The 15,373-nt window shown below is 52.2% G+C and overlaps 1 protein-coding gene across 4 annotated transcripts in view; it reads right to left on the bottom strand.

The window, feature by feature from the left end:
- LOC149343521 (uncharacterized) overlaps window positions 1–15,373 on the bottom strand; it is a 40,161-nt gene that overhangs the window by 1,366 nt on the left and 23,422 nt on the right. For all 4 annotated transcript variants that reach the window (XM_089545956.1, XM_089545954.1, XM_089545957.1 and 1 more), the window contains exon 5: window positions 796–879. In XM_089545956.1, coding sequence (XP_089402082.1) covers window positions 796–879 — 84 coding nt within the window. The remainder of the gene's footprint in view (window positions 1–795; window positions 880–15,373) is intronic.

Below are 15,373 nucleotides of genomic sequence, written 5' to 3'. Positions count from 1 at the left end.
TTAAACCGGCAGATTTTCTCTCACTGCTAGCGCACGGCAAGCGCCGACGACGCCACATTTTCTGCCGAACGGAGCCCTAAACTCTATCGCTTTGTTATAAATGCCAGTGACAAAAAATGGCGCTTTTGGGGCGTTTTTGAGGCAGAAAGAAATTGATGAACAAAAAAATACGCAGACAGCGAGAAGCGAAGCTGTGGGTGTAAAATGAACACCATACTTTAGAACTCCCGCTAGATTTTGTGCAGTACTAAGCTTGCCACCCAATTAAAGTAATATGTGCGAGCGACTATTCGAAAACACAAATTTTAAAGGTTATATGAATATGGTAGAGAATGGCAGGATAAATGCAGGGGCCGCTTAGAATTTATCGTAGGCGCCGGTCAGAAGGGCTGTATATACGCTCTGTAATTGTCTGAGAGGTTGCCACTTCAACAAAATAGCGAATTCTTTTTGTAATCAACTGGTAAAGTTACAACGCTTGGAGAAAAAGAAGTAAATACAGGCATCCCATTTGGTGGCTGAGGACATCATCATTATTGTCATCATTTGGTGGGTGACTGAGGCGGGTGCCTATTAGTAACACAAAAAGTGTCAGATGTTCAATTTATTAGGTTTAGGGGGGGGGGGAGAAAAACGAATATTGCGGGCGGCGAAACTAACACATCTTTTCATAAACCAATTCACTTCGATGGATACAGTTTCTTCTCTCTGAGCATAAAAACGCACCAGAAACACATTTGTAAAGATGGTGGTATTACTTCACCCTCTTGGAGAAAACTTGGAACAATTACTCACCATTGTTGCGATGTGGCGACCGCAGTATGTCGCAGTTGCGGTACTCTGAAACCACGAACGGGTAGTAAACGGACACTAGTTTGTCTGTAAAAAAGAATACAAATATACAAGCATTGCTACTAGGAAACAGTTTGCACCACCTTGGTGCTTGTTTGCATTGAGAGCGCACAGAGCTCTAAAAACGAATAGAAAATGTTTTGACAAACGCTTCCCAATTATTGCGTAATATTTAGTTTTCTTGTGTCCAGTTTGTCATCATTAACTGCTTATTTTGAATGCCGTGTGCAGTAGGTTTATTCAGTGCACGCGTCTTAGCCTTGAACAACATGCCTTCATTCAAGTGGGCTGTTTTTTTTCATTGTTCTCAGCTATTGCGCTGCAAAACATCACTAAATAGCGGTTAAAAAAAGAAAGTTATACCGTCAGACGGAATTAAACGTGAACAAGAACTGTCGTTCAACGTTGACAATGTGTCACTAGTGAGCTTTTTCAGCCGTCTTCACGAATCATCGCAATATATAGGCCGCCTTCTTTCTACTTACGTGAAGTTTACGTGTTCATTTTCATATGCTTATGCTAGGAAACAAATTAGTGGATACACTGTAAGCGGTCTTTCGTCCTTTCAGGGATGGTCTGCACTGCCGCAAACTTTAGTCTGTTTAGACCGCAGCTCTTTGGAGCCCGTATCTGGGTTTCGCGGCGTCGCCATCGCGTCGCCGCCGCCCTTGTCCATTGTAACCAGCAGCTGACACCTTAGTCGCGCTTAAAGCAGCAAAACCAATTTAACGGGAGATTGGAAAGCAAGGGAAAGGCGCATAACTGCCCTCTTCGAACAGTGGACACCTCAATCGTGCTTTAAGCTACGAGGCGGTAGTTACAGATGTGCGCTGCATGTGACAGCGTTCTGCCATTTTAAGGAAGGGCAGTGCGCATAACTAGCTCCCTGGGTCAGTGGACGCCTGAATCACGCTTATGGGTACGTGGGGAAATGAGAGAGAGATGTGGGCTGCAGGCATTGACAACGTTGTGCCAGAAACGCAGCGCTGAAGCTTAGGGACGTTAAACCCCATAAACCAAACCAAACCAAACCAAACCTTAGGCCGTCGGTGTTCATTGTACACAAGAAGACACGAACAACGCCAACTTGCGTTGGCGTTGACAACGTTTCGCTCCCCGATCATTTTAACGAAAGGAAGAGCACATAACTGGCTTCTTAGATCAGTTGACGCCGAAATCACGCTTATAGGTACGTGAGCTGATGACAGAGAGATGTGGACTGCAGGCATTGACAACGTTGGGCCAGAGACGCGGCTCTGAAGCCATAGGCCATCGGCGTTCATTGTTCACATTGGTGTTCGCGTTGACTATGTTTTACACTGCTATCATTTTAAGGAAAGGAAGTGCGCATAGCTGGCTCCCTGGGTCAGCGGACGCCTGCATCCCGTTTATAGGTGCATGGTTGATGAGAGAGAGAGATGTGGGCAACAGGTGTTAGCGCTAACAGTGAGCCCTCTCTCCCTATCAGCCATTAACTGCCACCTGCCAGGGTGGTAGGGTGGGTGGGGACTTTAATGTACATATTGTCACGGGCGCCGGTAGAACGTTCTGTCCCTGGCGAGCACACTGGGCGGAGCACAGCCGGCCGACCCTAGCACCGAGCAGAAGAGGACGAAGTCCGGCGCGCGACAAAGGTCGAAGACAAACCGCACGGGGGCGCTGGTAGAGTGTGGCATTGCCCCTCCCCTCTGGAAAGGCATCGACTCGATGGCTGGGATTGAGGGGGAGCCACGTGTGTGCGTGAACCGAGTCCCGGGCGCGGAACGTGGTGAGAGTTGTTCTAGCGGGCATGGTATGGCTTGAGTCTTGCGACGTGCACAATTTCGGATGTCGGCGGGCGTCTTGAAGAACGAACACTTTCTTGCGGGAGCACTTCATACGTAACGTCGCTGAGTTTGCGGAGTACCTCGTAGGGACCGAAATAACGGCGCAAAAGCTTCTCGGAGCGACCGCGGTGACGGATGGGACTCCAAACCCACACTTGATCTCCAGGCTGGAAAATGACTTCGCGATGACGAAGGTTATAGCGGTGAGCATCGACTTCCTGCCGCACGCGGGTTCGTTGCCGAGCCAGCCGGCGGGCAGCTTCTGCATGGCGAACGAATGCATCAGCGTCGGCAACGGATGGGTGCGCAATATCGGGCAACAACATCGTGTCCAACATAGTCACGACTTCACGACCGTGTACCAAACGAAATGGCGTGAACCCGTCGTCTCTTGAAGGGCAGTGTTGTAGGCAAACGTGACGTACGGAAGTATTGCGTCCCAGTTCTTGTGGTCATCGTCGACGTACATAGAAATCATATCAGCGATAGTCTTATTGAGGCGCTCGGTTAGGCCGTTGGTTTGAGGATGGTAAGCTGTGGTCTTACGATGACTTGTGCCACTGAGCCGCATAACTTCCTGTGTAAGCGTGGACGTGAACGCTGTGCCTCGGTCAGTTAAAACAAAAGAAGGGGCGCCATGGCGGAGGACTATGCTGATGATGAAAAAGTCAGCAATTTCAGCAGCAGTACCGCGGGGAAGGGCTTTCGTCTCACAATACCGGGTGAGGTAGTCGGTGGCAACCACAATATACCGGTTACCCAATGATGACGAGGGAAATGGGCCCAGTAAGTCCATGCCGACTTGGTGGAAAGGAATTCTCGGCGGAGCAATGGGTTGGAGCAAGCCAGCCGGCTTGAAAGGTGGTTTCTTCCGACGTTGACACTCGCGGCAAGTGCGCACATAACGCTTGACAGCCGCAGAAAGCCTGGGCCAGTAATAACGGTGACGAACTCGTGCCATCGTTCGAGAAAATCCGAGGTGGCCGGAAGGAAGCTCGTCGTGGCACGCCTGCAAAACGTCAGTGCGGAGCGCCGTTGGAACCACGAGCAGGTAACCAGAGTCCGTCGGGCCGTAATTTCGTTTGTAGAGGACGCCATCTCGCAAGCAAAACGACGACAAGCCACGCGCGAATAGACGAGGTGGTAACGAGGCGGTTCCCTCGAGATAATCGATGAGTGGGCGCAATTCCGTGTCGTCTCTCTGTTGTTGAGCGAGGGCGGACGTGGTCAGAGCACCAATAAATAGAGGGTCATCTTCGAGGTCATCAGAGCTGGACGAGATAGGAGCACGGGACAAGCAGTCTGCATCGCTGTGTTTGTTGCCCGACTTGTAGACAACTGTAACGTCAAATTCTTGCAAGCGAAGGCTCCAACGAGCTAGCCGGCCCGAGGGGTCTTTAAGATTCGCGAGCCAACACAGTGAGTGGTGGTCACTCACGACCCGAAACGGGCGACCATACAAGTAGGGCCGGAACTTCGTTATCGCCCACACAACAGCTAGGCACTCCTTTTCAGTGGTTGAGTAATTTGCCTCGGACCGTGACAACGTGCGGCTGCCGTACGCAATCACGCGTTCAACACCATCTTGCCACTGGACGAGGACTGCACCGAGGCCAATGTTGCTGGCATCGGTGTGAAGTTCCGTGTCCGCCTCCTCGTCAAAATGGGCAAGAATGGGCGTTGTTTGTAGGCGTTCGCGGAGCTTTTCGAAGGCGTCCTGCTGTTCCTGTGCCCAGACGAAAGGCTGATCGTCTTTTGTCAGCCGTGTGAGAGGCTCAGCCAGCCTGGAGAAGTCTTGCACGAAGCGTCTGTAATATGCGCAGAGGCCAAGAAACCGGCGCACAGCTCGCTTATCAGTGTGAGTCGGGAACGCAGCTACAGCGGCCGTCTTGTCAGGGTCGGGGCTGACGCCCTCAGGTGTCACAACATGGCCCAAAAACTTCAGCCGTTGGTACGCGAAGTGGCATTTTTCGGGTTTTAGAGACAGACCGGCTGATCGGATTGCCGTCAATACTGCACTCAAGCGTTTGAGATGTTCATCGTAGGTCGCAGCGAAAATAACATCATCAAGATAGACGAGACACGACTGCCATTTGAGGCCAACCAGGACAGTGTCCATCATTCTTTGAAAGGTGGCAGGAGCGGTACACAGGCCAAAGGGGAGCACCTTGAACTCGTACAAACCGTCGGGGGTTATGAAAGCGGTCTTTTCACGGTCACGTTCATCGACTTCGATCTGCCAGTACCCACTGCGTAGATCAAGAGAGGAAAAGTAGCGGGCATGACGCAGGCGATCGAATGAGTCATCAATTCGGGGCAACGGATAAACGTCCTTTTTAGTAATCTTGTTGAGGCGACGATAGTCGACGCAGAAACGGAGAGTGCTATCCTTCTTGGCGAGCAGCACAGTGGGCGAAGCCCACGGGCTTGTTGACGGCTGGATAACCTCGTCGCGGAGCATTTCCTCAACCTGCCTCCGAATCACCTCCCTTTCTTTCGCAGACACTCGATAGGGGTGGTGTTGTATAGGCCTCTCGCCTTCATCAACTACAATGCGGTGTTTAGCGACCGATGTTTGCCGAACTTTAGAAGTGGTCGCAAAGCAGTCGCGAAAAGAGTCGAGGATCATGTGGAGGCGGTGTTTCTGATCGGCGGTTAGGTCGGGGTTCACGTCAGTCAGAACGGGGGCGTCAGACGTCGATTCATGGGTATCGTTGAGGGTCAAGGCGCAGTGGGAGACTGAGTCACTAATTTCATCGGAATAGGCTATGGCTGTTGCTTGCGGCAAGTGGCGGTATTCGGCGCTAAAGTTGGTAACAAAAAGCTGCGTTCGCATTCCGCGGAGGGAAGCAACACCACGCGCAACGCAGACTTGTTGACTCAACAGTAACGACAGGTTACCTTCCGCAATCCCGTGAGGCGTGCGTGGGTTGGAGCATTCCACCGTAATAAACAAACTGGAGCGTGGTGGTAGCGTGACATTGTCATCACACACGCGAAAAACAGGCCTGTCGGGCTCGCTTCTGCCGGCTGTGGCACACTGAGGTGAGAACGTCACGACAAGTTCGCGGAGGTTGATTATCGCACTGTGTTCTCGAAGAAAATCAAACCCGAGGATGAGGTCCTTCGAGCAATGAGCCAACACAGCGAAGCAGGCAATGAAGGTTACACCGCGAATCTCCATTCTAGCGGTGCAGACACCTAGCGGTGTCACCAGATGGCCTCCAGCTGTCCGGATGTGCGTTCCAGGCCAAGGTGTCAGGACTTTCCTCAGGACAGTCGCCAGACCACGACTCATGACGGAGAAGTCGGCGCCGGTATCTACGAGAGCAGTCACGCGGCGGCCATCAACGATGATCGGGATTTCAGCCGAAGCTTGGTCACCTTCGGAAAAACGCTGTGCGGGGGTGGTCGGACTTGGGGATCGTTCTCGCGGTCGAGTTGGTGCGTCAAGCGGAGACGTCTCTGGGCGTCGAAAGGTCGTAGCGGCGTGAGGTCGGAGGTCGGGTGGCATGCTAACGTCGGTGAGCGGAGGATGTTCGTCATTATGTCCAGTGACGGCGGCCCTACCTCCGGGGGTCGCCGTACTCAGTTTTCCCGGCGCGGGCTGGAGGACTGCTGGACGTAGGACTGGCGGGCTGGTGAAGACAACCGTCGAGGTGACGGTGACCTGGACTGACGTTGGGCAGTGGGTGCAGGTGGGACGTTGGCCGCTAGGTACTGATCGATCTCGCGGGGTCGTTCACCATAGCGTGGCAGGGGTGCGTCTGGCGAAAAGCCGCGCAGGCCAATCCGGCGGTACGGGCAGTGACGACGGATGTGGCCTGCTTCGCCGCAGTGGAAGCACAAGGGCCGGTTGTTCGGCGTGCGCCACATGTTTGCCAGCGCTGCCGTATACGGGAATCGGCGGGACGGCGCGGTAGGGGCAGGAGAGTAGAACGCCGGCGGTGGTGGCGCAGTACTTCGCAATGCCTCGCTGTATGTCATCACGTAGGGCGCTGGCGGTTGGGGAGGCGGAATGGGCTGCACCGTGCGGCGTATCTCGTCACGGACAGCATCCGAGATGGCGGTCACACTAGGAGGCTGCTCCACAGAGCGAAGCTTCTGCAGCTCTTCGCGCACGATGCTCCTGATGAGCTCTCGGAGGGAGGTGTTCTCATCCCCGGGCTTCGGAATGTGGCACTCCACAGCAGTTATGTTTGATGGACGGCCGTAGTGCGCAAACCGCTGTTGCAGGGCGCGCTCCATGCCTGCCGCTTCCTTCGCAAAATCGGCGACTGTAGCCGGAGGATCGCGCACGAGCCCAACGAACAATTGCTCCTTCACTCCCCGCATCAAATGGCGCACCTTCTTGGCTTCAGACATCGAAGGATCAGCGCGGTTGAAGAGCCGGGTCATGTCCTCCACGAACATCGCCACGCTCTCGTTTGGCTGCTGCGCCCTCGATTGCAAGGCCAATTCAGCACGTTCCCGCCGTTCGTTGCTGCTGAAGGTATGCAGCAACTGCCGCCGGAAGTCTTGCCAGGTGTGGATGGCGGACTCGTGGTTTTCGAACCACGTCTTGGCGGCGTCCTGGAGGGCAAAGTAAACGTTCCGAAGCTTGCGGTCTTCGTCCCACAGATTAAATTCAGCAACCCTGTCATACCCGTCCAACCAGTCCTCCACATCCTCAAACTTGTCACCATGAAACGACGCAGGCGTGCGAGGCGTATGAAGAAGTAGCGGTGGCGAACTCACAGATGGCTGGAAGGTCTGGCTGGCCACCGTAGAGGTCATCGTGCGGGATGGCGCGGTGAGGGGTTTGTACTCGGGAGCTAAGCCTTTCAAGCGGCGGCTTGACTTGTGGACAGGTGTCGTGTCCAGGGGGTGTGGCGGAGCGCTGGAGGTTCCTGGGACCTCTTCGTACATGGATCGTACCCCGCAGCTGCACCAAAATGTCACGGGCGCCGGTAGAACGTTCTGTCCCTGGCGAGCACACTGGGCGGAGCACAGCCGGCCGACCCTAGCACCGAGCAGAAGAGGACGAAGTCCGGCGCGCGACAAAGGTCGAAGACAAACCGCACGGGGGCGCTGGTAGAGTGTGGCAATATATAAACAAACATGAATTTCTTACCACTAATGCGGGAGAACACCCCGTTCCTCTCGTTCGTAACGCCTCCCTTAGCAGTAAATGAATGAATGAAAAACTTTACTGTACAAGGGTTCTTTCTCTCAGCGTAGGTGGAGCCCTCAGTCCAGGGCCCCAGTGGTTTTTGCAGTCTTGCGAGCCCTGTCGATCAGCCTGAGCTGCTCTTCAGGCTTCTAGCTGGACAGCGCAGCCTCTCACTGTTCCGATGTTGGTGCGTTGTTTATCGGCGCTGCCTGCATTTTCTGACAGGCCCATGTAACGTGGTAAAGCGTTGGGTGTTCCCCGCATAGCGGGCATTTCTTATATGCGGAAGGATAGATTTTGCTAAGTAAACTGAGATTAGGGTATGTCTTAGTCTGCATTTGTCTGCAGGCAACCGACTGCTCTCTACTAAGGTCTTTGTGGGGAGGGGGGTAGGTCCTCCTGAGGGCTCGTTGGTGTTCTAAGATGGCTCCATACCGTCTAGTGACTGCGTCCAGTTTCCCCTTCAGTGCGCGTCTCCCGGTTGGCGTTTGCTCGGGCGTTGGAGTCCGCAGGTTGGTTTCCTTTGACAGCCTCATGGCCTGGTGTCCACGTGACGAAGCATCACGTAAAGGTGATTGTCCTCGCCCTGAGTATGTGAATAGCTGCAGTGGATATGCGTCCACTGTTCTACCTTCTGCACGCCTCTTGCGAGTCTGTAATGATGTGTGCGTGAGGTTCGTCACTCTGCTGGGTGATGGCGAGTGCAATTGCTGCTTCCTCATCCTCGAGGATGTTGCTGGTTTTAAGCATGAAATGCTTTTAGCCCCCGTTGTCGGCAGTGCGGTGACGTCACGCCGAGACCGAGAGCCATCATCCGGGCACTGAAATCCACTCATCCGGGCTCTGAAACGAGAACATCCGGGCACCGTACGAGACTTAACGAGATTTGTTGTTGTGTTGTTGTGACTGAGAGAAGGATGAAAAGGAAATCGCACGGGCCTGCTACTGGCTCTAGCCAAGCCACCACCGCTGTCACGTGCAGGGAAGGAAGGGGAAGGGAAAACTTTATTTACACTAATGGTTTTTCCTGCAGTTTGGGGGCATCTTCAGAGACGTCTTGGTTCTACCCCCAGGAGCCTTCTCTGTCGAAGTCGTCCGCCTCTAATCAGTGGTCGGTTGCCCTCAGTCCAGGGCTCCGCTGGCCACTGCCGCCCGTTGAGCTCGCTGTACCAGACCTTGTTGGTCTTCGCAGCGGTCGCTGGACAGCAGAGTCTCCCACTGCTCCGCACTCGGGTTTTGTATTTTGGGGACCACGTGTATGTTTTGGCAGGCCCATGTGATGTGGTATAGAGTAGGTTTTTCCCGTAACGCCCTAATACGGGAGAGGCAGAGATTTTTATCGAAGCGCAGTTGATTTCCCTGAGCTGGTGATCCACCACACTGGCTACCGAGCCGTATCGGTGTCTTCATGTGGTTGCGTCAGCGTATAATACGTCTTTTGCCCCGGCGAAGCTTCTTTCGTGGAATTCGCATCTTGCCTTTCTTCTCGCCTTATGTATATCTGGATGCATGTTTTTCGGAATCGGACTGATCTTAATGATATTCCTGATTTCATTTGGAACACTCGCTGTGCTGTTGATTTCTTTCAAAGCGTCCCTCATGACCAGCAACCGCAGTGTGTTTCTGCTCGTTTCGGACAGCATCAGTCTTGTTTTCTGCGCGAGAAGGTGAGCCTCGATATGTTCTTGTACTGTGTCGTTTATGCCCAGTTTAAGGAATTTCTCCGTCGAAGTGTTGACCGGCAGTCCGAGGGCGCATTTGTATGCTTAAGAATTGCCTCTAACTGCTCCTTTTCTTGGTCGAGCGGTGTTTGGTAAGGGACGCCGTATAAGATCCTACTGACCACGAGGGCCTGTACTAGCCTACATGTATCTTCCTCCTTCATACCTCTTCTTCTGTTGGAAATTCTTGCAATCATCTTGGTGATCTATGCTGTGGTATTTGCTAACTGTCTGACTGTGTGATCAATACGACGCTTGCTTTGGATCCACATGCCAAGGATCCTAACTTTCAATACTTCCGGAATCTTCGTTTCCCCTATGTAGATATCTATGGAGTTTTGCAGATCATACCCTTTTCTGTAGACTCTGAGCACCTCGGATTTGTCAGGGGAGCATGCAAGTCCGCAGTGTCGGGCGTATGCGTTGACCGTGTCTGCTGCTCGCTGAAGGAGCTCTTGTTTTTCTCCTAAGAATCCCCTTGTCACCCAGATTGTGATATCATCTGCGTAGATGGTATGCCTGAGTCCTTCGATTTTTTGGAGCGCCATTGCTAAGCCAATCATTGCAATGTTAAAAAGCATAGCTGATAGCACAGAGCCTTGCGGTGTTTTCTTTTTCGGGGGTGTTGAAGGTGTCAGTCCTGATGCCTCCTATTCCAATGGTAGCGGTTTTGTTAGTCAGGAAGGCTTTCACATAGTTGAATATTCTCTGCCCGCAACCCAGTTTGCTGAGCCCCTCCAGCACAGCCCTGTGACTGACGTTGTCGAAGGCCGCTTTAAGATCGAGATCGAGCAAGATGTTTCCTCCATATTTTGGAACGGTAGTAAGCACCTCCTTCTTGATCTGCAGGAGAACGTCTTGTGTTGATAGCTATTTTCGAAATTCAAACATAGTTAGCGGCATGAGTTCGTTGTCCTCAAGGTGGGTCTGCAAACTGTGATGCACAGCTCTCTCGTACACTTTTTCCAAGCATGATGTTAACGAATTGGGTCTAAGATTTTTCAGGTTTGGAGTCTTGCCGGACTTTGGAATCATTACTATTTCCGCATGTCGTCAGTCGTCCGGGAGGGTCCCCTGTTTCCAGTGTTTTGTTGACGAATTTCGTGAATCTTTTGATTGAATTGTCATCCAGATTCCTTATCATGGCACTGGTGATGCCATCCTTCCCTGGTGTTGTGTTGTTTGTGGCGGACATCACAGCGTGTCTGACTTGTTCTATGGTAAGGAGTTCGTCCAGAAATGGATTCGCTTCGCCCGCGTATGCCAAGCTGCTGTCGGCGTGTGCTGCATTGCTGATGTAACGCTGCTTGATGTTCTGTAGCATTTCCTCGTCAGTGCCTTGGAATTGGTGCGAGATCCTTTGGGTCGTCTTACGAGTTTCGGATTTTGTCGTGGTTGAGTCTATGAGAGCCCTTAGCAAGGCCCATGTCTTGGCCCAACCTAGAGTCCCCTGCAGTTTGTTGCATTTTGGTCCCAGTCGCGCCTCGAGAGCTCCGTCGCATATTCTTCGGCTTGTCTGGTGACCTCAGCGATCTTACGCTTGAGCCGCCTATTATGCTTTTGCCTTTTCCACCTTTTTAGAAGGCCCTGTCTGGCGCCCCAAAGGTGTAAGAGATGTTTGTCCACCTCGGGTGTGTTGGTAGTGAGGGCGACCTCTCGGGTTAGTTTTCGCCAGTCTGTCTTGATTCTTGCGACCCAGCCTTTTATGTCGGTGATCTCAGCGTCCTTAGACTGTGCCTTGGATTTCCTATAGGCTTCCCAGTTTGTCAGTCTAGCCTGGCCATTTTGTCTCCTGATCGGGAGGGTTTCCATATGAATGGGCTAGATGCAGTGGTCACTGCCTAGAGTTTCGCCGTCTTTTTCCCATCTTGCGTGCCTTACCCCTCTGACAAATGAAAAGTCTGGACACGAATCTCGGTTGATGCTGTTCCCCACTCGCGTGGGTTGGGTGTGGTCAGTTATGAGGGTGAGCCTTCTACGATCAGCTTCCCTTGCTAGATCCCTGCCTTTCTGGGTTTCCCGAACGTAGCCCCAGCTTTTATGCCAGGCATTAAAGTCCCCCAGAATAACGAGACCCTTCTTGCCTGCTGCTTCTTCTGCCTTCCATAGCAGGTAGCTGAATTTGGCTTTCCTCTGCCTTGGCGGGCTGTACACGTTAAGTAGGAAGGTGCTTTCTTGGCCTCTCTTTTGGGTAATGATTTCTATGAGGACGTGGTCGATGTCCGTTCCGTCCATGTCATGTCTGATTGCGGTGACTGCTTTCGCAACCAGCGTGGCGACCTTACATTGCCCCTGCCCCTCGAAAACGGAGTACCCCGCGAGAGTGAGTGAGCAGCCGGTTTTCTGTAGGGCGATTATGTCTGGCGGAGAGATGCAATTTGTGATGTGTTGTATAAAAAGACCCTGTTTTCGGCGGATCCCACGGCAGTTCCACTGCCATATCTGGAGGGTTTCCAACTTGACCGAGCGTTTACGGTTGCTCGCCTTACTGAGGTGGCCTGTTATAGGGTTCTCCTCTGGATTTTATGGTTGTGAATTGTACTACACGCTCTCTGTCCTTGCTCGTCTCGTCTTGGATGTTGGAGATAAGGTTGCTCACATTAGCCAGTGCATTGTTAACAGCCGCCATGGCAGTTGTAAATTCCTGCCGCCCTATAGTTGTTGCCTGATCTGTGTCTGTTTGCGGTGAAAAGCTCGCGAAATACTTGCACAGATCTCGTCTTTGAGAAGCCGGTATTGGTGCAGCAAGTCGAGCATATATGCATTTATTTCTCCGACCGCAAAGCTTCCTTCATGACAATTAAGAACAGTTAGTAGAGTGTTTCTTCAAGAAAGAAAGTGTGAAAAATAACACGTTGTCTGCAATTGTACATACAGGTCTTGCTCAGAATCTTTTCCTCAATCTATCAAAAAGGTGATGAGCTGCGCTCAAATTTCGCATTAAGAAGTACCGTAACTGTCGGCAATTTTTTGTGTTTTACCGCTAGTTAGCTACGAATCATCTCTGAGGGCTCCACTGTTTGCCCTAAGCAAGCAACGTAGGAGTGCAAATATTCCTCTAAAGGCAGCAACAGCTAAAAGAAAAAATTGCCTACGATTACGTTACTTCCTAATGCGATATTGGAAAGAAGCTCGTAATCGGCCCAGGGAGCCAGTTATGAGCACTTTCTTTTCTTAAAATGGCACCTCGTTGTAAATGCCTACGAATGCAGCATAAAGCACGATTGGGGTGTCCATTGTTCCAAGAGGGCAGTTATGCGCTTTTCCTTTGATTTCCAAGCTCCCGCTCCATTGGTGTCGCAGCTTAAAGCGCGAATAAAATGTCAACTGCTGGTTACAACGGACAACGGCGACGGCGACGCCGCGAAATGCAGAAACACGCGCTAAACAGCTGTGCTCTAAAAAATTGGCAGTGGCTTAGTTCTGGTTAAGCCTAGATATACAAGCGAAAAGCTGCAGTTATACTTTGTTTGACATCATGGCTGTGGCAGTTCGCGCACAATGCACTGAGAGCACTACGATAACGGTGTAGGCAAGCGCGTTATGCAGCCCTCCTTCCGCGTGCGTAGAAACTGCGGTAAATACGCGGCTTCAACGAAAGGTCAAACGCTGGCGAGGAGGCAAGCGCGCAGTAGTAGCGGCGGCGAGGAGGCGGTGGTGGTGGTGGAGGAGGCGGCGCGCATGCGCAGTAGCGCGTGGCCGCGCCGAAAGGTCAGGCGGCGGCGGGCGCCTGAGGCCGCCTGACCACCTAGATGGATGGATGGATGGAAAAAATTTTATTGTTAATAAATTGGTGTTCTTGACCCTTACGGGTCACTGGGCGCCGTGGTCGATCCTTGGTCCAGGATGCCGCACTTGACTGCTGCCATCGAGGCTCGGAGCACAAGGAATCGATGCGCTTCCTCGTCCTCGCTGACCAGAAAGTGCTCCCACTGCATCGGGGATCGATGAGTACCGCAGCACGCTCAGGGTGGCACCAATACCAAGAAACATGGACCCGAACCTCCACAAAGACCGAAGAGAGGCAAGGGCCGACCGCTTACAGAAAACACACGCATCCCAGGATACAACAGTGTATGTCGACGCTGCCACATATGCCATGACTAGGGGACAAGGCACCAACAACGCAGTGGCAACTGTAGTCAACTCGGAATTACACGAGATTACCAGCGCCTCCCTGCAAGACTGCACGATAGCTGAGGCTGAAGAAGCGGCCGTCGCTCTAGCGGCAGCGGAGGGCTATCGGAGTGGGCGGTCACTGACAATTCTTACTGATTCACAAGCAGCCTGCCGCAACTATCTTTGCGGCAGAGTCGGTCACAGAGCGCTCCGCATACTCCGCTCTGTAGACTGCAAGACGCAACAAACACATGCAAAACCACGCAAGCCGATCAAACATAAGATCATCTGGGTACCGGGGCACACGGGGGTGGCAGGAAACCAAGAGGCAGACAGGATAGCTCGAGGATATACTAACTACCGAGCATCCAACGTCAACGACCTCGAGGAATCCCTGCCAGTACCTCAGGAATACTCGGCCATACTCAACAACTACAAAGGCAGCAGGATACGGTACCCACCACCGCACAAATCTTTAAACAAAGAAGAGGCTGTCACATGGAGACAACTTCAAACGGGGTCATATCCAAATCTAAACACACTAAGTAAAATTCTCCCCACACTTTACGCACACAATTGTCCGTGGTGCCATGAAAAACCTACACTGTATCATATCACATGGGCATGTCAAAAAGTAGACATCGTCCCAGTTATACAAAAACCAAGTGTGGAGCAATGGGAGGGTCTGCTCTCCAGCGACTGCCGCGATGACCAGATCGGTTTGATACGGCGAGCTCAGCTGACGGCAGCATCCAGCGGAGCCCTGGAATAGGGGCAACCGACCGTTGCGGATGGACTCCTCTGACCACATAAAAAAACCTTGTGCTAGAGCCAAATAAAGTTATCCTATCCCACTGCATCACACTCGGGTTGTTTATTCTTGGCTCTAAGTCTGCCTTAGGGCAGGTCCGTGTGACATGTTCTAGTGTAGGTTTACCCTGACACCACGGACATTCGTCTGCATATTGTGTAGTTTGTGGAGATGTGGGTAGGTACCGGTTTGTAGTCTGCGCCAGTCTACCGCCTCCTCTTTGGTGAGCCTTTTGTGTGGGGCTGGGTAGCGTTTCCACTGACCCTGTAATGATCGAGTATTTCTGAGTACGTGGGGGTAACTAGGTCAAAGGTGCCTGTGGTGCAAGTGCTTAGTCTGCTCGGTTGACGTACCCTCGAGCTAACTCATCTGCTGCCACGTTGCCCCTCATCCCCTCATGTCCACGAACCCACAGTATACTATGTTTAGTGTTTTTGTGTCTTCTCCTCGTGTGTAGAATATGATTGGCGATGCTGTGGATCCTGCCTCTTGTGTAGTTTCTACATGCTTGTTTGGATCCGTCACTATAGTGAGGTTGTGTCCTGTTGCGTTGCCGTGCGATATTGCCAGAGCAATGGCGGCTTCTTCAGCTGCTTCTGTGTTTGGGTTGTTTATCGTTGCGCTGGTTATTTCTTTTCCTCCTTCGTCTGTTACAACGGCGATCGTTTTGCGTTGGTATCGGTACTTTGCTGTGTCCGTGTAGACTACGTTGGGATTGTCGCTGAGTTCCCTGGTGAGTGCTCGGACTCTTGCTTGTCGTCTTTCATGATCTAAATTCGGATCCATGTGTCGGGGTATTGGTCTTACCCGGATGTTGTCTCTGTCTTCATTATTAATCTGTTCCTTGTCTCTTTGTGTGCCTAGAGGTAGCTGTAATTTCTCCAGTAGGTGT

This window comes from Amblyomma mixtum, chromosome 5 (assembly GCF_055824585.1).
Source record: "Amblyomma mixtum isolate Tamu chromosome 5, ASM5582458v1, whole genome shotgun sequence".
In the NCBI taxonomy this organism is placed as follows: domain Eukaryota; kingdom Metazoa; phylum Arthropoda; class Arachnida; order Ixodida; family Ixodidae; genus Amblyomma; species Amblyomma mixtum.
This window is presented reverse-complemented; position numbering and strand designations above follow the sequence as displayed.